This window comes from Panthera pardus, unplaced genomic scaffold (assembly GCF_024362965.1).
Source record: "Panthera pardus isolate Hobbes unplaced genomic scaffold, ASM2436296v1 HiC_scaffold_13, whole genome shotgun sequence".
Lineage (NCBI taxonomy): Eukaryota > Metazoa > Chordata > Mammalia > Carnivora > Felidae > Panthera > Panthera pardus.
Genome location: NW_026526688.1, coordinates 85,746,554 through 85,772,713, shown reverse-complemented (window position 1 = coordinate 85,772,713; position 26,160 = coordinate 85,746,554). Strand labels below are relative to the sequence as shown.

Below are 26,160 nucleotides of genomic sequence, written 5' to 3'. Positions count from 1 at the left end.
AGCTTTGAAGCCAGATGATATAACAGACTTAAAATGGATTTGAATTTCAGGAAAAAAGCAAGATAAAAATACAAAGCATGATAATTGATATTAGAATTTCTTAATGACAAGAAAAAAGAAAATAATTTCAAGCCCCCCCCTCAATAATTTTCCTATTCAAGAGGGTATAATTTAAAAAAGAAAAAATGTTTAAATTTTCTTTTCAAGAGCGATGTATGCATAAGCAATCTTCTGAGCAGGGTAAAAGCCATTCTGGCATAAAACAATTATAAAAGCTGAAAAAACATCTGTACACCATTTTATTTTGATGAAGCTATTATCTTTGTATTCAGATGTAAAATACGATGCACTATTAACCAGTGATTCTACGAATGACACTTAGACATTTGTTTTGTTGGCTCGTCAACAAAACACCTCTTTAACGGAATCTATAATTTAAGCGAACAATGGACCATAACTATAATTTGACACAACTAGGCAAATGGGGGCCACATACGACACTTTCAGCTGTTGATAGAATCAAACAAGCATACAGAAACTTTATTGCGTTTAGCTCTGTACAACAGAACACACTCTCGTTTTCGTTGTACAACTGCCGGTTATATTGTCGTCGAGCTGTTTTAAGAGGAAATTCCAATAACTGATTTTCCAATAGCCGTGAAGCTGCTGCATATTATTTTGCTCTGTACAAACCAAAACTTCTTTCTCCAAACTATTAAAACTCTGTAACATCTAATGACATTATTCTCTTAAATCTGATATACAACGTGCCACTCTTTTTTATTCTAAATTCAAAGACCAGGTAACTTCAAAGTTTGGTTTTTTTTTTTTTTCTCCTGAAAAGAAAGACTAAAATAAATGTCTGAAAGAATAACATTGCTAGGTATTAGAAAAATGTGCAGGTGACTCAAGTTCAGATATGGCACACTGATTTTAGAATGCCAAATATCTCGCTCACGAATTAAAAATACTTGAATTTAGTTTATTCCTTTCGCACTCTTCTTTTGCGTACTGACTTCACTGGCCCATCTCCAGATCCTGTGCTCTCATCTGCTTCCTTCATCTGGAGAAAGAATTATGCAAATGTTTATTTTCATACAATGGGTAACTGGTAGATAGTAGTAAATATTTCTTATTCTTTAAAATGTAACAATCAAACGCTACCTTATATGTGTTCTTTAATTCATGAAGCTGATCAAAAATGTGTACATAAATTAATGTGTTTTGTTCATCTTTTGGCATGATTACATTTTAGAATAACTCTGCTTACCAAATATGCATCTGACAAGAAATACTGCTAACAACTCTACTCATGATTTTATTTTATCATTTAGAATTTAATCTCAGTGTCATAGTTAACTAAAGGTTGTATGACATTTTCATTGTGGGATAGTCAACACTAACTTCATCACAATAGTTCCATAAGTAATGAATTGCTGAGCTGGATTTATAGAGACTTTTTCAGAACTTCTGGCATACAGTACTTTGAGAAAAATTAGGAGGCAGAAAAGGAAACATCAGGTTTATAATTTGGGGTTTTTCTTTCCTTATCCTTCCAGAACAAGCATTCATACATGAATTAAACTCGTGTAACAAAATAAAATAATGAAGGGGGCGCCTGGGTGGCTCAGTTGGTTAAGCATCTGACTTCAGCTCAGGTCATGATCTCATAGTCTGTGAGTTTCAGCCCTGCATTGGATGATCTCGAGCCCTGCTTCACATGAGCCCTGCTTCTCTCTCTCTCTCTCTCTCTCTCTGCCCCTTGTGGGATTCTCTTTCTCTCTCCCTCTCTCTCTCTGCCTCTCACTCATTTGCGCCCCCTTCTCAAAAAAAAAAAAAAAAATGAAGGTATTATATGGTGTTATACAAAACACTACTTTTCAAGGTCATACTATATAAAAAGTTGGCTAATTTTAGCTCACTGACATAAAAGAAGAGTAAAAGACAAAGACGGAATTCAGTTTTTTTGTTTTGTTTTGTTTTATTTTTCTAAAAGTGAGAGAGCAAGCAGGGGAGGGGCAGAGAGAGAAGGAGAGAGAGAATCCTAACCAAGCTCCACGCCCAGCATGGAGCCCAACGTGGGACTCGATCCCACAACCGTAAGATTGTGACCTGAGCCAAAATCAAAAGCCAGATGCTTAAACCGACTGAGCCGCCCAGGTGCCCCAAGATATTTTTAAAGGTGCACAAAATATTTTGTGAAGCAAAATATAACTAGACACATATTCAAATGAATGAGTGCAAGTATTATTATTAAGAGAGTGACAGGTGAAACAACGACTGTTTAAAATCCTATCCTGGAGGAAATTATCTTCACCCAGCTTCCTCTAGATACAGATATTCAGACCAAGGTTCCCCTAAAACCTCAAGAGGCAATGAAGACCAGTCACCAAGTATATATACTGAATAAGCTTTAGAAAACAGGTAACGATGAAACAAGTTGGAGAGATTTCTTCAAACTCACAAAATAGAAACTTTATGTCATCCCATGTAGTAGACCAGGCAAAACTGCGCTTTTACCCTACCAGCACTGAGTAATGAGGGTGGTGAGGACGGTGACTGGGGTAAGATCACGTAGCTCCTAAGGGCTAGCAAATAGAGAAAATAGGCCTTTGGTACATGCTGGGCAAAAAGAGAAAGCTCTGGTTCTGACTCATATCCTGGATGGTTTCGGATTCCATAACTGCCTAAAAAGAGGCACTGTGGAAAGTTCTGTTATATATCAGGATACAAAAAGGGGTAGAGGGGTAGATGGATCAAATTAATGGGAAAACTAGTTTATTAAAGCTTTGAAAAAAAACAAACAAACCACCGTATCAGGCAGATAGTACTCAACTACCCAATGAATGAAATATTACAAAATGTGACAATAAATTATCCAGACAAAAAGAATGTTTTTATAATAGGTGTAAAGAAAACTGTCTTATAATAAACAGAATTACCTTTTAAATATTCAAGTGGTCTGTTTATAATCATTTTCAACAGAATACTTTAATGATAAAGTCATAATATTTTACAGATGCAGCTCTCTGGATTTTGTAAACCCCACCCTTTATGCTGTTTCTTATCAGGGGTTAAGATGATTAAATTATTTTCTTGCCTTCTTTATGGATACATTTTTTTTTTTAATGTTTATTTATTTTTGAGACAGAGAGAGACAGAGCATGAATGGGGGAGGGTCAGAGAGAGGGAGACACAGAATCTGAAACAGGCTCCAGGCTCTGAGCTGTCAGCAGAGAGCCCGACGCGGGGCTCGAACTCACGGACCGCGAGATCGTGACCTGAGCCGAAGTCGGACGCTTAACCGACTGAGCCACCCAGGCGCCCCTATGGATACATTTTAAAAACAATATGGAGGCTCCTATGAAACCTGGGAGAAACACGGAAAAAATTCTCCACAAACCAGACTGCTTTTACTAAAATAGTTTATGGATAACAGTCATACATAAAAAATGGTTTATCTTCCATTAAAGAGCTGCTTACCTCATCCTCTGATCCAGGTTTATTTGATTTATTACCTTCTTCTTGTCCTTCAATGATTTCGTTTTCTTCTTCACTCTTTTCCTCAGGTTCACCTTCCTCTTCTAGAATATAGATTTTTATTACAGGCAAAGACTTGAATTAGAATTTTGCTACTGAGAAGTATTGAATGTAGTAAGGGGGATTTATTTAGATTCCAATATTTAAAAGCAATTTCTACTATTAGAAATTTCTAAAAATTAATGCAAATACTCATTATTTTACCATATTTTATAAATAAATCATCATATTTGAGGGAAGGGACAGGCTTAAGAAATTCTTAAGCATTTAGTTTACATGTAATATGAAAAGCAAATATATCTGTGTGTATGTGTATATATATGGACACACAATGTCATATATATAATATATGTAAATATACATGTGTGTGTATTTTTTTGAGAGTACGATTTTTAAGTCAACTCTTTCATCAACTCTTAAGTTAAAAACAGTGCACAAGGCATAATTTAAGTTGTAGGGGGCTCAATCTGGAACCTGACTTGGGACACCTGGCAAATATCAATAGTTTTATTTCTACCTAGATGAGTGAAAGAAAGTCTCAATAGAGACCCACCAAAAAGCCTCAGTTCTTCAGTTCTAACATCTTTAGGAGTTTAGTGTAGGGTGGGAAGGAGACATATAATTCAGCAATCCTTCTGGGACATTAAATTACTCATTCTGTATGATAGACTATCTGATAGACGACAGCCACTGAAAGACTTGCTATTGAATTTGTTCCCGCAATCACCTGCCTTAAACCTAGTCCTCTCCTTCAGAGGCTGTGCTCTCTGTACCTCCCATCTCATCTATGTTCTTGGAGGTAAGAAAAGTCCCTGCAAAAAGCTAGGACACACTGGATCCAGGCTCCCAAGCAACTGAAAGATAGCTAAATCTCTTTCTTCTTAGAGAACAAAATCGGTAAGCAGATGGCTATCAGGGTGCAAACCCAGGCCAGGGGCCATCACTCCTCTCTGCCCCAGGCATGCACCTTCTGGGGATTCAGAAGGTACATATTTGACAATAAGCAAGTGCAACAGCTATTGTCTACTAGATAATCTGCTCTTTTTACAAGCTTTGCCGTGGGGGTGGGGGGTGGGGTGGGAGGGAAGGACTCCTGTTATAACTTGATATCATTATCCTACCTTTTTCAAGACTTTCACCATCACTTTGCTTTTTTTCTTCTCCCAAGTCGACTGGTTTCTCCAGGATGGCTTTCTTTTCCTTCACTTCTTGCTCTAGTGCTCCCTTTGTTTGTGGTTTACATATGTCAGTTTTTTTATACTCTGACTCTTCATATTTTTTCTGTAGTAGTTTAACAGAAGCTATTTTTAGTGAAAGCAAAGCCCTATTTTTTAAAAAGTTTTTTTTTTTTTGCAATAACTGATATTAAACATAGTGAACACAGTAAAAACTTACAGGAAATTTATTTAGCTTACTACTCTTAAGAAATCACTTGCTCAATTCATAGAACCGCTGCATACTAAGAGATTTATTTTAAGTTGAACGAAATTCAATTTCTTTACCTTGACTTTTCTTGGCCAACAAAATAAAGCAATTAATGCTACTGGAAGCCCTGCCGTCACAAGATAAATGAGCCAAAGCCATGGGCGCTCTTCGGCAGCTACCATTAACTGTTTAAATACACCAGGCTATAGAAGAAATAGGCATAAACATGAAATTCAGATTTTATGAACATTCATTAGGAAATGCAGTCTATTAAAAACAACTTATTTTATGTAGGTGTTTCATATTAAGGAGTGATGAACTTCTAAGCGAAAAATACTTTATTTTCCCATCTTATGCACTGCACAATTTAAACTCTATTAGCATGTATCACTGTTTGAAACTTTGTAGTAGAAGATGTTACTATGTAGGTAGAAATTACTAACTTACCAGCAAGAATTATGACAATTTTATTTTTTAGTAAACTTCAGGATAGAACTCCTCTCTATGGATGTATTCTCTTTCATTTAGAAGTATATAATGCTCTGATAACTCTTTATTTATTTATTTATTAGAGAGAGAGAGAGAGAGAGAGAGAGAGCAAGGGAGAGACACAGAGAGAGGGAGACACAGAATCCGAAGCAGTCTCTGCGTAGTCAATGCAGAGCCCAACGCAGGGCTCAAACCCACACTGCGAGATCATGTCCTGAGCCAAAATCAAGAGTTGGATGCTTAACCAACTGAGCCACCAGGTGCCCCTCATTCTTTACTTTTAAATAACTTATTAATAAGATCAACCTGGGAATTACTGCGTTTTCTTTTTTATTAACAAATTTCATACAAAAGGAAATTGTTTCTCTTATTAAAATAAAATATAAATTCATTAAAAGCTTTAGTTAAGAAAGTTTCAAAGTGCAAATCTCTTTACCTACTCTTTTGATGGCTTTTGCTAATGTCCAAAGAAACCAAACGTGAGGTACTTTTCTTTACAGTAATTGATTTTAAAGATAAATTCTCCAAGATGCATTATGTTGAAATACTTAGCTTAATGTTTCTAAATAATGTTAAGATTTGGGTAAAAAATACTGGAACACAATTTAATAATAATAAATTTTAAAGTTCCCTGTACTCCTCTAAGTGAAAAGTAGTTACAATGAATAAAGAATAATATTTAGATTGCTGTTACTACTTAGGCCTTGAATTGATAAGGTGACAAAGATATTAAGTAGTCTCCTTATAAATAGCAAGTAAGCAATTAAATCACATTATGCTATCATAATTTAATGAATGAAAAATGTACACACATACAGTTCATTATATAGTTCATGATGAAGTTATAGTAAAGCTAACTATTTTACCTACATAAAATTATTTAAGTATATTTCTTTGGCATTTACTAATGACTACATATTTATTTACCTTTTAGGGCCATTTGTATAACCTATAACCAGGACGAAGTCTTATTATTATTCTATGGTAAATACTGTACCTCATTAGCATTTGCTATCATTATTTTCACTCCCCAACCATCTGCAGCCCAGCGATCTGCTATTTCCTTTTCTGAACAGATAATAAAATTATCAAAGTAGATATTAGAGGTCATAGACCAAAGCTCTAAACCAAGAGCACGGAAAGAAGTCAGAAGAAATGGATGATCATCCTCAAAATAATCTGGGTTAGGAATTTTTCGAGGACTCCAGATTCCCTGGAAGAAAAAATAATTAAAGACATTTTCAAATAAAATAATGTCATTATAAATGCTATTCAAGAAGTTGTTGCTGTTGAATGAAATCAGCAGTACTATTTGGAGAAAAAAGAAAATCTTATCTGATGTTAATTCATCAGCAAGTCATTGGAAAGAAAAACTTTTCTTCTCATTCTGTACACAATATTCCCTATGAATAAAACTGACTTTAAACTCCAAAAACGGCAAAGTGAAAATCCAATACACAAAGAAACTTGAGTAATTAAATTTCACAAGTGATACCATTTTAGACAATATTTTTTACCTTTAGCAAAGTTATTAAAAGCAAGAAGTCATTAAAATTGCCCAAATCAGAGAGATTACTGTATGCTAAATATGAAGCCATTCCTTTAACATATACCAATGATGGGTATGGATATGTTTTTCTGCACCTCAGAAAAAAAAATTCAACATAGAAGTTCCATTAAATCTTAAATGATTAAACTCAGCCAAATCAAAAAAATTCAACAATATGATTACTGACTCACTCACTCTTCCATCATGTATGTCTATTCTGCACCAGGCACTATGCTAGATACTAGGGATAGAGTGATGATCAAGAGAGACATGGTTCCTCTATTATTAAATTTAAAGTAGTGAAAGAGACAGACATTTAAAAAGTTACCAAAATAAGCATTCTGTAATAAATGCTATGAAAAAAACCTCACAGGAAACAATTAGAATATGCAATTGCCTATGTATAATAAATGTTAGAAAATGTCAATGAATAATTAGATAAAACTACAGGGTTAAATGCATAACATAGAGATTCGACCCCAAAATCCAGGTACACTCAAAAGACATCTGATATTATTGAAAAAAAAGCCAAAGTTTAATAACACCAGAAAATAAAGAGCACATCATTTAAGCACAGGCATCAATTACTAAAATGTACAATGTGAGGTCTCCTGATCAGAACTCATTTCTTATATTTAATTCTAAACTGGAACTTGGTTCCAGAGTGATCATCGATTAACAGAGAAAAATATAGTATGAAGTGACTGATGTTTAGTTCTTAATATTATTCCTCCAGAAAATTACATAAAGAATATTTTACTTTTTTTTTTTAAAGTAGACTAGGGGCGCCTGGGTGGCGCAGTCGGTTAAGCGTCCGACTTCAGCCAGGTCATGATCTCGCGGTCCGTGAGTTCGAGCCCCGCGTCGGGCTCTGGGCTGATGGCTCGGAGCCTGTTTCTGATTCTGTGTCTCCCTCTCGCTCTGCCCCTCCCCCGTTCATGCTCTGTCTCTCTCTGTCCCAAAAAATAAAAATAAAAACGTTGAAAAAAAAAAAATTTTAAAGTAGACTATGCCCAACGTGGGGCTTGTACTTATGTGACCCCAACAGTCACATGCTCTATGCACTGAGCTGGCCAGTGCCCCAAGAATACTTTACTTTTTTTTTTTTTTAATGCAGACTTAGACTCAGTAGGTTTGAGACCTGAGATTCTGCATTTCTTTTTGTTTGTTTATTTATTTAAAAGTTTATTTATTGTGTGTGAGAGAGAGAGAGAACGAGTAGGGGAGGGGCAGAGAGAGAGGGAGAGAAAAAGAATCCCAAGTAGGCTCTGCACTGTCCGTGCACAGCCTGATGCGGGGCTCAAACTCATGAACCCATGAGATCATGACCTGAGCTGAAATCAAGAGTTAGACGCTTGATCCACTGAGCCACCCAGGCACCCCAAAGTTTATTTATTTTGAGAGAGAGAGAGTATGAGCAGGAGAGGGGCAGCGCAGTCCTAAGCAGTCTCCATGCCCTCAGCACAGAGCCTCACACGGGGCTCGATCCCACAAACCATGGGAGATGGACCCCAGCTGAAATCAAAAGTCAGATTCCCAAATGACTGAGCCACCTAGGCGCCCCAAGAGTACCTTACTTTTTTAAATAAATTAGGGGCACCTGGGTGACTCAGTTAAGCGTCTGACTTCAGCTCAGGTCATGATCTCACCGTTCATGAGTTCGAGCCCCGTGTCCGTCTCTGTGCTGACAGCTCAGAGCCTAGAGCCTGCTTCAGAGTCTGTGTCTCCCTCTCTGTCTGCCCCTCCCCTGCTCACACTCTGTCTCTTTCTCAAAACATAAATAAACATTAAAAAATGTTTTAAATAAATTAGTTGGAGTCTATTTTCTTTTTTTTAAGTTTCTTTATTCTGTGGGAGAGAGAGAGAGAGAGAGTGACTGTGCACATACTGGGGAGGGACAGAGAGCGAGGGAGAGAGAGAATCCCAAGCAGGTTCTGTGCTGTCAGTGCAGAGCCCCATGTGGGGCTTGAACTCATGAACCTTGAGATAATGACCTGAACTGAAACAAAAGCCGGACACTTAACCAACTGAGTGCCACCCAGGCACCCCTCCTTTGGCTTAAGATAGCTAAAGTATACTATTACAAATCAAATTTCTAAAAGTTAACACAGCATTATCAATAACTAAATATATAACAGAAATATCACAGCATTTTAAACTTTACTATGGAATTGGAAGAAGTGGGTTATTACCTGGTAGTTAGGATTATCTATCATTGGAGGTCTCCACACTCCTTTGTATTTGGGGTTATCTATCATGGGAGGTGTCCACTCACCACACCCAATTTGACATGCTGGATTAGAAATACGAGGTGCCTCCCATTCCCCATCCATGTCTTCATTCCTTAGGAAATTAGAACAAAGCAAATATAGTAACCTCACGTCTCTCCTGTCAGCCAGTCAGTAACAAAAAGCAATGGATGAAATTGACAGCTGAGGATGAAGAGTGTTTACCAGTCATCAGGTTTCTCAGCATTAGGATCTGGAATAAATTTTGGTTCATCATCAAGCCAGCCATCAGGCTTCACAGCACTTAAATCTTCTATTTGGGCAGGTTCACTTTCATCCCTGAAAATACAGTATTTTGTGCCAAGTATTAGTTATTCAAAACGTTTAGAAATGCATATGTTACAGAAGTCAGAAGATACCAAAAGGTATTTCCTACCCTTCTGTCTTTGTGTCTACTATCTCCCCCTTTTCTCATCCACCAAAATCTTCTGCTAACTTGTTACTTTCTTATGTATATATTCCCTGTTGTGCCCCATGCATACACGCACATAGGTATATACTGGGTTTTTTTATGCAAATGATAGCATTCTATACAGAGTATGTTTTTGTTTACTTAAAAACTCATCAATTCATCAACAAACACATATTGGAAGCCTACTGTGTGCCAAGACTGCTCTGTGAGCCCTGTTTTATATAATATGTATCTGCTTCATTCTTAACTGTTGTACAGTTTTCTAATTTGTGGCTATACCATAATTTATTTAGACTAACTACTCTTGAGGGACATTTAGTATTTCTAAAAATTTACTATTACAAATAATTCTATAATGAATATCCTGGAATATATTAGAAATTAACATGCAATTAGCTGTCTGAATTGAAAATATTTCTTCCTGTTTCTCATGTATTTTTTGATATAGTTTATGATAGGTGTTTTTTTGGTTATACTCAAATAATTCATTTTCTGTGTTGAAATTTATTAATATTTTCTTTTATGATTCTTAAATTTTATGTCATATTAGGAAAGGTCTTCCTTACTCTAATATTATTCTTTTTTAAACTCTCCATATTTAATTCTATTACTTTTATATTTTCATTAAAAATTATACTTAGAAAATAAATTCTCAAGTATATAAACATAATCATAGTAAGTACTGAATAAAACTACTAGTATAATTTTCATCTTTATAGAAAAGTACAAATTTTAAACAAGAGGTTACATGTAATTTTTCAAACAGATCTACATAACAAAATAAACTCAAATAATCAACTCTCTATATGTAAAGACTTATACTTGCCTGCTATCAATTTTGAGTCTCTCAGGGCTCAGAGTAACGAGAATTTAAAATTTAAGGGAGCATTTCCTTTATCAGCTTATAAAACAAATTCTAACATGCATCACCAATCAGAAAGAGCTTATTAGTAGCAGTTTCTTTCATTTCAGGGCAAACTTACTTCCCAGGCTTACTCTTTATAGGTAAAGAAATATGAAACAATGGAAGAAAATCCACATGGAGGGAGGTACTCCTACCATTTCTGAAAGTATGAATTCATGAAAATTATGCATTAATAGTGACTTTTTATTAATTAAAAAAAAACCATACTGTTATTTCTTCCTTGTAGAAGTTACTTCCCTATGATACTATTTGCTTGAATGCAAAGACATTTTTATGATAAATCAGGATCTCTCTTTATCTACAAGAGAATTAACAAGGAAACACTTTTGGTTATCCAGGAGCAACACTCAATTTCTGAGTCAGTAGTAACCCCAATGTTTACACACAAGAGCTTGAAGAAACAGAGTCGACACTTTCTAAAATGAAGCAGAGAGAGAGAAATTGGCTTAAAAAAGTGAACAGACACTCAGTGACCTGTGAGACAACATAAAGCAGTCTTACATTTACTTGGTGTCCCAAAAAAAGAGATGGAGAGGCACATATAAATATTTACAGAAATAAAGGCTAGGAGGTGCCTGGATGGCTCAGTCAGTTGGTTGAGTGGCCCACTCCTGATTTTGGCTCAGGTCATGATCCCAGGGTCATGGGATTGAGCCCTGCATTGGGCCCCCTGCACTGTGTGTGGAGCCTGCTTAGGATTCTCTCTCCCTTGGCCCCATTCCCCCACTTGGCCGCACTCTCTCGCTCTAAAAGTGAAATGGAAAAAATACTGAAAAAAAACGAGGACAAATATTATCCAAAGTTGATACAAACTATACAGTCACATTCCAAAAAGCTGGAAAGCAAGGCAAGCATACACATACACACACACACACACACACACACACACACACACACAACCACAACCACGGCACAACACTATCTAATTGTTGAAAACTAGTAACAATAAATCTTAACACCAAACAGAAAAAAAAATTACATATTAGGTAAAGGAGAAAAAAGATGGGAATAACAACTGACTTCTCATTGGAAACAACGCAAGCCTCAAGACAACTCAAGAAATGACTTTAAAAATAATTATCAACCTATAATGGTGAAAACACCTTTCAAAAATTAAGGAAAACAGGGGTGCCTGGGTGGCTCAGTTGGCTAAGAGTCCCACTTTCGGCTCAGGTCATAATCTCACAGTTCGTGAGCTTAAGCCCTACTTCGGGCTCTGTGCTGACAGCTCAGAGCCTGGAGCCTGCTTTGGATTCTGTGTCTCCCTCTCGCTCTGTCCCTCCCCTGCTCGTGCTCGCTCTCTCTCTCTCTCTCTCTCAAAAATAAATAAACATTTTAAAAAATTAAGGAAAATAAAGAAATTTTCAGATACTTAAAAGTTGAGAGGATTCAATGACAGCAGACATGTACCACAATACATTGAGAGAATTTTTATCAGGCAGAAGAAAAATAGTAACAGATGAAAATGTGTATCTACACAAAAAGAGTATCCTAAGTGGTAACTATGTGGGTAAATAAAACAACTTTTCCCCTAATAACTGTCTGACTAAAATATACTGAGTGAAGAATAAATGTGTGTGGCCTTCATAGAATAGATAGACATAAATGTATGATAATAGCACAAAGAATGGAGGAGAAAATGACAAGACCCTGATAAGATTAACTTAGACATAAAGTGATATAATATTAGTTGAGAGTAGACTGAAGTCAGTTAGAAATGCAAAATTCTGTAAACCCTAGGGCAACCACTAAAACAATAAACCACAGAGGAAAAGGCAATATGCCAACAGGAAAGAAAGAATACAAGACTAAAAATAAAATAAAACAAAATAACTCAATCTAAAAGAAGTCAGGAAAAATATTTTATAAAGTACCACAGAATATATGGGACAAACAACACAAGTGGCAAGAAAACAAGTATGTTTCTATCCAATCATATTAATAATTACATTAAATGTAGACAATTTAAAACACTCCAATTAAAACACACGAACCACATATAGGTTGCCTACAAGAAAATGACTTTAAAAACAAAGGCATATATAGGTTAAACAAAGGAAAATAATACTCAATGGAAATATGATTTAAAAGAAACCAGAAGTGTTTGTTGACTTAGTATGAGACTAAGTAGACATCAAGACAAGAGTATTACAAGAGTTTATAAAGAAGGATATTATTCTATAATAATAAAACGGTTAGTTCCTCAAGAGGTCATGAAGTACTACGAATAGAAGTAGTGACAGATCTTCAAATACATGAAGCAAAACTAACAGAACTCAAAGGGGATACCAATCCATCAAAAGATTTTAAAACTTTTCTCTCAGTAAGAGAATAGACTGAAAACCAGTAAATATGTAGATGCTTTCAACAACCCTGATGCAATTGACATTTGTAAATTTTCTGACCACAGAATTAAAAATTTGGAGTCAAAATGAAAATCGTATCTGGAAAATCCATAAATAATTGCCAACAAAGCAACACATATAAAAACACATGGATTAAAGAAAAAAATCACTAATGAAATTAGAAAACGGTATGAACTGAATGTTCTTATAAGTGACATATATTTGTAAAACACACTTAGAGCAGTGTTTAGAGAAAATTTACAGCTGCTTCTGTCAGAAAAGATTTTCTAAATAAGGCCCCCCCCCCCAAAAAAAATGAAGCAAATTAAGTCCAAAGTAAGAAGAAGGAAACAAATAACAAAATTTAACAAAGGTCAATAGAGGGAAAAAAAATAAAACAAAAGCCAGTTCTTCAAAAAGGTCAATAAAATCGATAAACCTGTAGCTAGATTCATCAAAAAAACCCCACAAATTACCATATTATAAGTAAAATAAAAGTTATCAGCATAGATCATTATAGACATTAATGATGATAAGAGGTGCTGGCACAATTAGACATCCTTATTTTTAAAAATTGATCTTGATTTAGATCTCACACCACATACAATTAACTTAGAACAGAGTTTTTGTCAAAATTATTTGTCTAGGAAAAAAAAAAGCAAATCTTTGTGGCATTCATTTGGGCAAAGATTTCTTAGGTAAGACAATCAAATCATGAATCATCAAAGACAAATACCTCACTGTTCCCGAGTTCAAGCTCCGTGTTGGGCTCTGTGCTGATAGCTCAGAGCCTGGAGCCAATTTCAAGTTCTGTGTCTCCCTCTCTCTCTCTGCCCCTCCCCTGCTTGCACTCTTTCTCTCAAAAATAAATAAACACTAAAAAAAAAAATTTAAGAATCCAGCAAATATAAAAAGGGCAACACTTGCTGACCAAGTGGACTGTAAGTTTAGTCTAGTATTGAAAATCAATCAATATAATTCACCATACTAAGCAAATAAAAGAGGGGCACCTGGGTGGCTCAGTTAGTTCAGTGTCTGACTCTTGATTTTGGTTCAGGTCATGATCTCACCATCACGGGATCGAGCCCTACATTGGGCTCCACGCGGAGCATGGAGCCTGCTTAAGATTCTCTCTTACCCTGTCCACCTCTTACTTTCTCTCTCTAAAATTTTTTAAAAAAGAAGAAAAGAGAAAACCCACATGGTCATCTCAATGCATGCACAAAAGTACTTTACAAAATCCAACACCCAATCATGGAAAAAACAAAACTCTTAGTAAACTAAGAAAAGAACTTTTAAAAATCATACTTAGTGGGGCACCTGGGTTGCTTAATCAGTTAAGCATCTGACTTCAGCTTAGGTCATGATCTTGAGGTTTCTGAGTTCAAGCCCTGTATTGGGCTCTGTGCTGACAGCTCAGAACTTGGAGCCTGCTTTATATTCTGTGTCTCCCTCTCTCTCTGCCCCTCTCCCGCGCACACTCTGTTTCTCTTTCTCTCTCTCTCTCTCTCTCTCTCTCTCTCTCAAAAATAAATAGTAAAACCATACTTAATATTTACACCTTTGTGTAGTTCCCTCCTAAATGTACCAGGCAGAGTTAGTCTTGTGGCAAACAGAATACAGCTGAAGTGATGACACGTCACTTCTGAGATTAGGTTATAAAAAGATGTTACAAGCCCTGTGGCTGTGCTCTCTCCCCCTCTGGGATCACTCCCTCTGGGGAGGGGGGGCATCAGCCACGTCATGAGCACACTAAGGAGAGGCTCAAGTGGCAAGGCACTGAAACTTCTTGACAACAGCCACGTTAGCCAGTTATAAAGCAAAGCAGATCCTCCAGTAGCCAGAGTCAGACCTTCAGATGAATGCTGAACTCTGACCTCAGGAGAGAGCCTGAGCCAGAACCAGTCTGCTAGCCACACCCAGATTCCTGATCCTTAGGAACTCGGTGAGTTAGAGTGAGTTAGCAGGCATCTCTCACCGTCTGAACTCAAAGCTATGGAAACTCAGGAACTGAATACATTTCTTTTAAGGCAGACACTCATAATCCTATAGAATGAAAACAACACAAATACTCAGCTAAGGAATTTAGTACGAGTGAATCTTATATGGCTTTAGAAGATGCTGAACATATGTCTATTTTAAAACCAGTAATCATTAACTGAAAAAACTAACTATATAAGATGTGCACACGCATACATGATAAAGATCAAACTAGGAATTAAAATTAAAGTGTCGGTGTCTTAGATTCATGGAATGCCCCCCACCCACAGCATTGGAAACATAAAAAAAATATTGAAAAAATGTTGAAAAAATATTAATTAAAATGAAAATTAAGATAATTAAAAGGCAAGGAAATACAAAGTCTATTTTAGAAAATTATTTCACCCCAAATAGTCAAAATAAGTAATTTTGACGTTTAAAGGAATATGTTTCACTGGTTGTAAACTTGACTTATATGTAATATCTCATTATTGAATTATACCAACTAATGCTTTGCTACTGAATTCTTTGCTTACCAGTCTTCTGGTTTGACAGCAGAAAGATCAGGGATTTTTGCTCTTTCATCCCATTCATCAGGCTTTTTGTCACTGGGATCTTCAATTTCTTTGGGAGGATTGATAGGAGGAACCACATCTTCTAGTAGGCTTCCTTGGTTTACAACTATTTGATCAATTAATACTTCAAATGTGTCATCTGGATTCATCACTAAAGACCAATTTAAATAAATAACACCTATAATGACTGACATTTAAAAAATAATCTTCTAAATAAAAAACTACCCTAAATTTTGTGAGTAGAATTTTTTATTAACCAGAAATAGAGGAATTACAATCAAATATTAAATCAAAATATGCTGAGATCACTAGGTACAGTGCTTCCTAAAACCAAAGGGAAAAATTTGTCTTAAGTAATAATTTAATAAAATGCTCCATTATTTCTCAAATAAAGAATATCCATTAGCTAACTCAGTTTGGGACTCACGCAACCAGTGAGCTTCACTTTTTTATTATCACAGAAGGCAACCCAATCTTCTTCAGTATTCTAAAATAACTTTTTTGAAACTATCTCAAACTTCAAAACTTGCAAGTACACTATGAAGAACTTTATTTTTTCATGAACCACTTGAAATTAATTTACTAACCTCATACACATCATCCCTGAATGTTTTAATGCATATTTCCTACAAACAAGGGCATTCTCCTATATAACTTCAATCTAGTCACCCAAATCAAGAAATTAACATTGATGCATGACTACCATTTCCTAGAAAATTTTCAAGTTAATGATATTTCAAATTCAATGATACATACACTGTAGTGTAAAATATCTTAAGGTTGATGGAAAATATTCAAGTTTACACATATGTTTGTTTGGAGGTGAATGTTAGCTCTCTAAAAGTACCCAAGCCAGGGGCACCTGGATAGCTCAGTTGGTTAAGCATCTGACTCTTGATTTCAGATCAGGTCATAATCTCACAGTTGTGAGATCAAGCCCAGCATGGAGCCTGCTTAAGATTCTCTCTTTCCAGGGGCACCTGGGTGGCTGATTTGGTTAAGCATCTGACTTCGGCTCAGATCATGATCTCACAGCTCTTGAGTTCGAGCCCCATGTCAGGCTCTGCACTGAAAGCTCAGAGCCTGGAGCCTGCTTCAGATTCTGTGTCTCCCTCTCTCTCTCTGCCCCTTCCCCATCCCCACTCATGCTCTGTCTCTCTCTCAAAAATAAACATTAAAAAAAGTTAAAAAAAAAAAAAAAAGATTCATTCTCTCTTTCTCCTTCTGCTCCTCCCCCATCTCTAAAACTAATTAACTATCCAAGCCAAGTTTCATAAAGGACCCCTTATCCCTTGTAATGACAAAATAAAAGCTCTCTCCACTGTAAACTTGGATGGTATGGTCACTGGGTAAATTTTAGATCTTTGGAAGGAATGTTAGATGAAAATAGATGTCTAACATGTGCTTTTCAATAAGCTAAAGAAGTAGGAGCTATCGATGAATGTCAGGATTGTCCTGACTTAATTAGTAAGCGGGCTACCACGTTCTGAAGAAATAGTTCTAAAGCAAGAACAATCTCTAGAGGTTTCAGTAAAAACAATGCCAAATTACTTATACCAAAATCAAATACTGTAATTTATATACAAATTCATATAATGCAACACTCTGTGTTTTCTCCCTTTTTTCTCCAATATTTCCTCTTCTACTGCAGCTGAGATTATAAAACTATATTAGTACGTAGGGAAAAAGTCAAGATTTAAGCAGAGCTAAGAGTAAGATCTTAAATGTAAAAAAGTACTAGATTCTTCCTAATTCAAAAAAGGCATTTCTCAAGAAAAATCTTGAAAAGAATGTTCTGAATAAATTCTGCAACTGAAATGTTTAAAAATTACCATGAAAAAACAAAAAAGCACACGACAAATCCTAATATGTGAAAAGACACCTTTGTCTAAAACTGTATTAAAATATTTTAAATGAATTTACAATAAAAGACATTGGATTTTATGCCTTTAAAGGTGTACTCTGTAAAGTTCTTAGAACAACTATAAAATAATGTTACAAAAATATATTAGTAGTACAGGAAAAAATTAAAAAAAATTTTTTTTAACATTTATTTATTATTGAGAGACAGAGAGACACAGAGCATGATCAGGGGAGGGGTAGAGGGAGGGGGAGACACAGAATCTGAAGTAGGCTCCAGGCTCTGAGCTGTCAGCACAGAGCTGACGCGGGGCTCAAACTCACAAACTGCGAGATCATGACCTGAGCCAAAGTCAGTCACCCAACCCACTGAGCCACCCAGGCACCCCTACAGGAAAAATTTTTAAAGTCATTCAATAATCCTAGTACTACAAAGTTTTTGTGTATAGTAGTAAGAAAGCAAGTGTTTAAGAGTCAGACCTGAATTTCAATTCTAGATCTACCAATTACTTTTATTTCCTAGAGCGAGTTACTTAACCTAAGTTAAGGTACAATAGAAAGAAACTGTTCACCTCACATGATGGTTCTAAACCAAGTACCTAGCACAGAGCATGGTATGTATCAGGTGACTAATGACAATTAGTTCTTTTTTTTTCCTGGTCTTTCTATTTGCTTGCATAATTTGCCTAGTGGCCCCTACAATAATCTACTTCCACTTTATATCTCATTTTCTTTTAACATTTTAATATTGTAAACATTTTCCCTTGTTGCTAAATATTTTCATAGTTATCATTTTTGTACTGCATATAAAATTCCTACCATAACATTTGGGTTGCTTTAAATTTACAGTATTATTTCCACACATAGCTCATTTTCTTTCTTTTGGATTATTTTCTTTGGATAAATTCCTTAAAATGGAATTGTGGTTTCAAAACACATAATCCTCTTACAGTCTTTGATATATTATACCAAGTTGCTTTTCCCCAAATTTGTACAAAGTCTAATGAAATTTATTTGTTCTATTCTAGTTATAACTTCTCATTACTTTTACTTTACGTTCCTCAAAACATCCAGTTCTATTTTCCAACTTTAGAAAAAGCTCTTTGATATAAATGCGGACATTAAAAATAAAATTGGTCATTGCCTTGGCAGACAACTTCAATGTTTCTGCCACTGAAGTCTTTGGAAAGAGAACTGAAATATCTTAGTCTTGGATAGAGCTGTCCTTCAGATTCTGACACGCTGTGATCTTAAATAATCATCGACACATCAAAGCTCCATAACTGTATGTACTTGGGAAGAGGAGAATCAATTCCTTACAACGTTCCTCCCGATCAATGTCTATGCAAACTCCTATTTACAAAGTAAAGCTAAGTACGTTAATATAATGGTTGCTCAATACTTTCCCTTTCCAAGTTTAAATATGTGCTACAACTACCATGAGGTAGGAAGTAACAATAATTCAACTACTTGTAAAGTCCAAGTTTCTTAGCTTGGCATCAAGAACTTTTTCCTTTTTAATCTTTTCTATTCTTATAGTACCACTAATGTCATATCACCTCAAATTTCCTTTTCTTCTCCTATCTTCCAGGTTCCATCTACATTTCAAGACTAGTTAATATATAATCTCTAAGTTTTCTCTGGGGGCGCCTGGGTGGCTCAGTTGGTTGAGCATCCAACTTCGGCTCAGGTCATGATCTCGCAGCCTGTGAGTTCAAGCCCCACGTCAGGCTCTGTGCTGACAGCTCAGAGCCTGGAGCCTACTTCAGATTCTGTGTCTCCTTCTCTCTCTGCCCTTCCCCCACTCATGCTCGCGCGCTCTCTCTCTCTCTCTTTCTCAAATAAATAAACATTAAAAAAAAATTAAAGATAAAAAAACAAAACGTTTTCTCTGTGTCTCCAAACTGGAAGTAATATTGATTTTGAACTCTTAACTGTACCTCATCTGCACCTCTCATATGGCATTTTACTTTCTACCTGCACTATATGCATTATAATTATCCTAAAAAGATAAGCGCCTCAAGGGTAGGATCAATGTTTATTTCTCCCAAATCCCTTGCCATGAAATAAAGGTAGTCAGCAAATATTTTTGAATTAATGAATGAATTAAAAGGATATACCAAGGGTATAAAGATGAGTCTTCCTGTCTGTAAAGAACTTTTTAAGGTCTACATCTGGAGGTTTGGCATGTTTCTCTTCAAAAACTCCAGTTTTGGGATGTTTATGTCTGAAGATAAAATGAAGTTTATAATCTTCTCCACATTTATCTGGTCCAAACATAATGGTATAGGATGTTTTATCATAAAAGTTTTCCTTCAAAGAGAGATGAGTGTAGGGATTAGTCCAGAATTAGAGTATTTAATGAATTTTTCTATTCTATCCAACCGGGTAGAGGTTATGAAGATCTATTGAATGCTAATTCACCAAAGAATCATTTGACACAAGTGACAATAAAGGATGTGGAAAAAAGTTTTACTTCAAAAATAGATTTTTTAAAAATGCACATGCTACTTCTTGAAGATGCAGGAGATGCTGAAACCACCCTAGCAACATCATAATAAACTTGAATTACTTTATTAAATTAAATCTGAACTATTAATATTTTGTTCAGAAAATTTAAGCATAGAGTAAAGCACACTAATGACCTTAATGATTACCCATTACTATTTTTCAAGAAGATACCAGAAAATGACCTTCCTGAGCACATGGTGAAGAGAGACTCAGACATAAAAACAGACACAGAGACATGCTCCCTATCTTACTACCAGTAATTTCTCTTTATCTGGCATGGCCTGGTGGTTCAAAGCATGGGATCCGTTGTCAGATAATGGGATACAAATGCTACCACTGCCACTTAACCAGCTGTATATGGCCCTGAACAAATTTCTTGGTTTTGCTATAGTCCTGTTTCATCACCTCTCAAGTATGGAGATAATAATAGTACCTACCTTAAAGGTTTCTCTGAGGACTTACTGAGTTAATCAGGTAAAGTGCTTAGAAAAATACCTGGCACTTAATTTCATTATGTCATTATAGCTTTGAGTGACAGTCACCTTTCAATACCCAAAACCTTCAACATATACTACAAACGGCCTCCCCTTTACCTAACTCTAATATGTTTCACGGCCTCGGCATAGCCATGCATTCTGACAAATATCTCATTGATGCCTCATTTATCTTATGTCCATTATACGCAGAAGCCCTAATACAGCCCCCTATAGGAGAATGCTACAAGAAACGCCTCCAACCTTCAAAACAGTTCTAATACACTTGCTTCATTATGAAAATATTTTTAACCTGTTATTTTTGGGGACTGCCAACTCCTGAACTGGCCCACCTTTTATATTTGGTGGTTTGACCATTTCGTTTTACTGCTTTGCTCCGTTATTTTACTTCTCTGAACAAACTTATGATTCTTAATTTGTAAAGAAAATAACTCTAAGCTGATCTTTCCATGACATTTATAAGCACCATGTTATTTTTTTACTTATAGACACAGCAAACTATTATTTTGCTAAAGATTACAAAACTGATGCCATCAAGTAACATAGCTGCATATGAAACTGGAAGGCGCACTCTGAAAACTATACAGACTCATTTGGACAAAGATTTTTAAGGTTCTTTTCAATTTCAGTTAAAATAAAAATTTCAGCTTTATCAATTGCTTCTTAAAAATATTATAAACTTTAATACGGTTTTCTTAAACATTAAAATATCATACCAGATTCAAACCATCAGTGTCTGCTAGGAGTTTAATGTATGCACCTCCACAATCAATACCATCTTGAAAATTTACTTCATATCTAAATGAAGGGAAAAAGAATCATACTGCTGATAAATAAAAAATTACTAATCGCTCTTCAAACCGAATGTATTATTCTCAATTCATTTAAACATAAATGTTTTACATTACCAGAAGCTCAAATAAAGCATATCCACAACGTGTAGGGAATAAGCAGACATGCTTTTTCTATGCACATTCTTAAAATATTAATAGAATGATTATAATCAGAAAAGTCAGCCAACTTGTTGCCATAATTTTTTCCATCAAAACTGCTGAATTAAGAATAAGATACTTTAAAACTAGAACAGGAAACTTCAAAGTCAGATAAGGTGTACACTATACATATATCTTTATAAACTAAAAAACAAAAACTGAGGACGATAGCTACAGCAATAGATTTCTAAGAAATTGCTGATAGATCTTAAATACCCAGTTCACTAATTTGTATTGTAGTTCAACTACGCCTACATGTTAAATAGCTCATACATTTAATTAAATACATCCAGCAAAGAGATTTCATAATCTCAGTCAATAACCTGGAGTACTTCACACCTCAATGGCCAGGAAATGCAGAAAAACAACTGGAAGAATGAACCGACAAGAGAGCCTTTTCATGGATTTGCAACACCGTGTCATTTCCAGCAAGAGTTTTTTGTTATTTTGTTTTTTTAAAGAAAATAATCTTTCTTAGGCAAAGATGTAGGCATATCGAGCAGTATTTAGGAGAGATTTTTGGTAAAGTAATGAATTACATGTGAAATGATCAATGAAATGGCCCTCACAGTGAAAAACAGTAAAAACCAAAATGGTTGTGATTTGGCTTGATGAATTAAAAGAAAAAGAAGTGAGAACTAGAGAAGTAACAGAAACCAGTGATAATTTTAAGAAAGGACTGTAGTTTCATTTGTTTCTAAAAAAACTTTAGTGACACAAAAGTTAAAAAAAAAAAAAAGCATACGAAACTTTTGACAGTTTGAACCCAATTAGTGTATATATTTTGCACCGAAAAGAACAAAGGAAATATAGTAAAACTTTAAGTGACTCTGAGTTGCCAGATTATGGTGATCTTTCCCCACTAATTTCCACTCTGCTTTGTTTCTCAAGAAGTCTACAACAGTGGTTACAAGCATGTAATTTGGAGCCAGAAAGACCTGAGATTTATTCCTGATTCTGCCACTTACTCTAGTGACACCTAGGAAAGGCAAGTTATTCAAGCTCACAGACCTCAAAGGACAGTGATGATTAAATAATACCATGTACAGCAAAGGCCAGATGTCCAAAATGTTAGCTTCTGTTATGACCAGAAGAAAGGGTCTGTTTTGTTCTTTTTCATTTTTTAAATAAAGGACAATCTGTTTTCCTCAAACCTTGCCCTTATATTTATTTTAAGCAGTAGCTGAAAAAGAGATTTTTTTTCTCATGGAACAGGTTTTTAAAGATTATAAAGTAAAAGAAATGGTCCATGGTGTGAATTAAAGGTAAATATTAACTATTTTAGGTAAAATAAAAAGATACTTTTATTATAGGTGATCTAAGTACAAAGGGTTCTGTGAGAAGGTAAGAACTGAAAAAAAACAATTCTGTAAAGTGTCTCTATAAATATAATATAGTTTTGTTGTTGTATTATGTCTAGACCCATTGTTACATCTATTTCTTACACTGCAAACTTTCAGAGTTTTCAAATCATTAACTTGTGCAGATTATAAATAATTCACAATGGATTAGAGATGAGTGAAATGTGTATCATATAGCTTGACGGCTGTTATCGTTTAATCACAGGAAAAATGAGGATATATTAGAGTATATGGCAACCTGATTCTCTTTTAGAGTATCATTTCCCATACCGTCTTATGAAACAGTAATTATCATTAGGGGGAAAGAATTCTGTAGTCAAGTATGTCTGGAAAACAAAGTATTAAAGTTAGAAAAAGGTTTTTACATGTAGAAGTTTTCAAAACCTTTAACGGGCAAGCAAATATGCTTCCTTATGTCAAAAGTTAGGATATTCTTAGTTTCTAAAACTTATATGACCACATAACGCATATTACACAAATTGTACACAATTTGGGAAAAGGTTTTGAGCAAAGTTATATTATAAATCCACAGTATTTATAGTAGTTAATATAAAATTTCTTTATTTGTCCCATTTCATCAGTATTAAGAGAAGACATTCACTCTCCTTCTCCAAATTGTTTGTAAGCGTATCAAAGACTGCTATTCAATTCTTGGCCCCCTTCTTCCTTTTTGAGGATATAATTTCACAATTACTTTAATATTTCTTCTAGACTTATTACCTAATCTTTGCTTCTACTTTTGCTTACTTGCCTAGTGGTGATTTATACTTTCTGAAAATACTATATTTGATTCATTTTACTCTGAAAATATTAAATTCTATATTATTTCCCTTGATCTTTTCATTTAAGCCACAAAGGGTCAAAATAGAAAGTGATATTATATTCACCTAAGTTTCAACAGAATAGGATTACTTTCAAACTTTAAGAAAAAGGAAAAACCAAACCCTGAATAATGATAAATAATATCAAGCTCAAATATTAGTTCCAATAAGTAACTGTAAAAATATTTTTAATTTGCTAAAATAATAATCATATGCTCTTTGACATTATTCAAAAATTTAAATTTATTGACATGACAATGCAGCTAAGTCAAGACAACACAAGTGAAAAATTAAGCCAATGATGCCAAATGCCATGTTTTAAAAATTTTCTAAAACACAGAATGGCATTTTATACTATGTGGAGAACATGTTAAACATGTTAACAAAAATACTGAAGGGGTTCTAGAGTGATAAACTTCATAGTTAATGATACTTCTTTGTGTTGTAATTAACTCTGGGTAGCCAAATCTTCTAACATAAGGTAGAAAATAACATTTATACATTTCCTTTTCTTTGCTTTTAATTTGAATTTTTTGACTTTGTAATTGTATTCGTGTAAGTGGATTTTGTTTTGTATCAGTTTTATATAGGTGAAACTTGAGGAATTTATACCTGACAGTGTACATGTAAGCAACATCATAATAAAACTAATTTATGTCACACTATGGGGGAGTGAAGGATTGTGAAAACATGTGCCCTTTAAAAGGGGTCTATGCTGGGGCGCCTGGGTGGCTCAGTGGGTTGAGTGTCTGACTTCAGCTCAGGTCACGATCTCAGTTTATGAGTTCGAGCCCCGCATCAGGCTCTGTGCTGACAGCTCAGAGCCTGGAGCCTGCTTTGGATTCTGTGTCCCCCCTCTCTCTATCCTTCCCCCATTCATAGCTCTGTTCTTGCTCAAAAATAAAAATAGCCATTAAAAAATGCTTACAAGGGGTCGATGCTTAGAAGACACTGATCCATATATGTGTATCTTTTTAAAAATAAATTTGTTTCCTTTGAATCTTATCACTGGTTTAGCAGCAATATTTATGGTTCTATTCTGAATATACTGAGATTAATATCTTAACAGTAAGTAATTTTAAGAAAAGAGCTAAAATAAAAATGGTGATTTTAGTATGTATTATACGGTCTACGGTGGCAGAATTTTTTATATTACAGTACATATTATAAAACTTTTAAATTAACCTTCCTTTTACTCAAAACCTCAGAGTGCCTGTGCGTATTTATGCCTTCTGTATTTAAGTAAGTGAAACTGAAAAGGAAATCTGGACTTTTATACCCATTTTATACCCTTCATAGCTATATTCAGAAGCCAAATTATACAAAACTAACATACATTTCAGAGAAAGTACTGTAAAACATAATAAAACTTACTGAACAATCAAAGGTTTATCAGCAAAAATGAAGGGTTTTGCTAATGTCGCAGATATCGCATGATGCTTTGCTTGAGATTTCAACACCAGCCCTCTGTCACCAGGTATTCGGTTTTCTTTCAATTCTTCTATTTCCCATCTTCCTAAAATATAAAGCAAAGTAGATTAAATGAAAACCAAAAACAATGACTTATAAATTATTTATCAGCAGTGGTGACTAGTAAGATTTTTTTATGAAGGCTGATTTGCGAAAAATAGAACAAAATTTGAAAAACAGGAAATAATATCTGCAATTGTATGCATGCCCACTCTTTTTTTTTATCTTAGTAGAGAATAGTTTCATTTTCTTAGCTAAAATTAGATTGTATTTCTCTGACTTTTTAATCAATGAAATTACAAAATGTGGTTTGTAGCATGATCTAGCAATACTGTATTTTTTTTTTTTAATGTTTATTTATTCTTGAGACAGAGACAGAGCGTGAACAGGGGACGGGCAGAGAGAGAGAGGGAGACACAGGATCTGAAGCAGGCTCCAGGCTCTGAGATGTCAGAGGACTAGAATCACAGATTGTGAGATCATGACCTGAGCCCAAGTCAGACGCTTACCCGACGCAGCCACCTAGGCACCCCATCAAATGCTGTATTTTTAAAATGATAAATTTTATTTTTATTTTTTTAAGTTTATTTATTTATTTTGAGAGAGACAGAGACAGCACGAGAGAGGCAGGAGCAGCGACAGAGAGAGAGAAAGAATCCTAAGCAGGCTCTGCACTGTCAGCACAGAGCCTGACACAGGGCTGGAACCCATGAACTACGAGATCATGATCTGAGCCAAAACCAAGAGCTGGACAGACGTTTAACCGATTTGAGCCACCCAGGCACCCCTAAAATGATATATTTTAAAATTACATAGGAGATAAAGAGTTTCCTTAACACAAAATAAGCAGTTTGCGTCGGTCTGTTTTGCAATATATGATACTCATCAGCTGCTTTCTTTACTTTGCAAAAGGTACTGTGGGGATTTAAATTTTATTTTGAAAACTGTATGCCCAATAAACACAAATTAAGGTCACTGTTCTCAGGCTAGGTCAATTAGCTCTCAGAACTTTTGGCCAAGAAAGTAGCAAGCACTGGATAAGCACTAAGCTATAATAATGGCAAAGTTGCATTCGCTCCTCTCTGGGCTGGGATTTTCCATGTTTAAGATCAGACAGCTCCTG

General features: G+C 35.2%; 1 protein-coding gene across 1 annotated transcript in view; it reads right to left on the bottom strand.

The window, feature by feature from the left end:
- Window positions 1-514: 514 nt before the first annotated feature.
- Window positions 515-26,160, bottom strand: part of CLGN (calmegin) — a 57,007-nt gene continuing 31,361 nt past the window's right edge. Inside the window, exons 5-15 of the mRNA XM_019420056.2 lie at window positions 24,942-25,083; window positions 21,110-21,191; window positions 19,509-19,701; window positions 15,490-15,679; window positions 9,457-9,570; window positions 9,196-9,346; window positions 6,452-6,667; window positions 5,043-5,168; window positions 4,662-4,821; window positions 3,484-3,584; window positions 515-1,063 (exon numbers count right to left, since the gene is read on the bottom strand). Coding sequence (XP_019275601.2) covers window positions 983-1,063; window positions 3,484-3,584; window positions 4,662-4,821; window positions 5,043-5,168; window positions 6,452-6,667; window positions 9,196-9,346; window positions 9,457-9,570; window positions 15,490-15,679; window positions 19,509-19,701; window positions 21,110-21,191; window positions 24,942-25,083 — 1,556 coding nt within the window. The 3' untranslated portion in view covers window positions 515-982. The remainder of the gene's footprint in view (window positions 1,064-3,483; window positions 3,585-4,661; window positions 4,822-5,042; window positions 5,169-6,451; window positions 6,668-9,195; window positions 9,347-9,456; window positions 9,571-15,489; window positions 15,680-19,508; window positions 19,702-21,109; window positions 21,192-24,941; window positions 25,084-26,160) is intronic.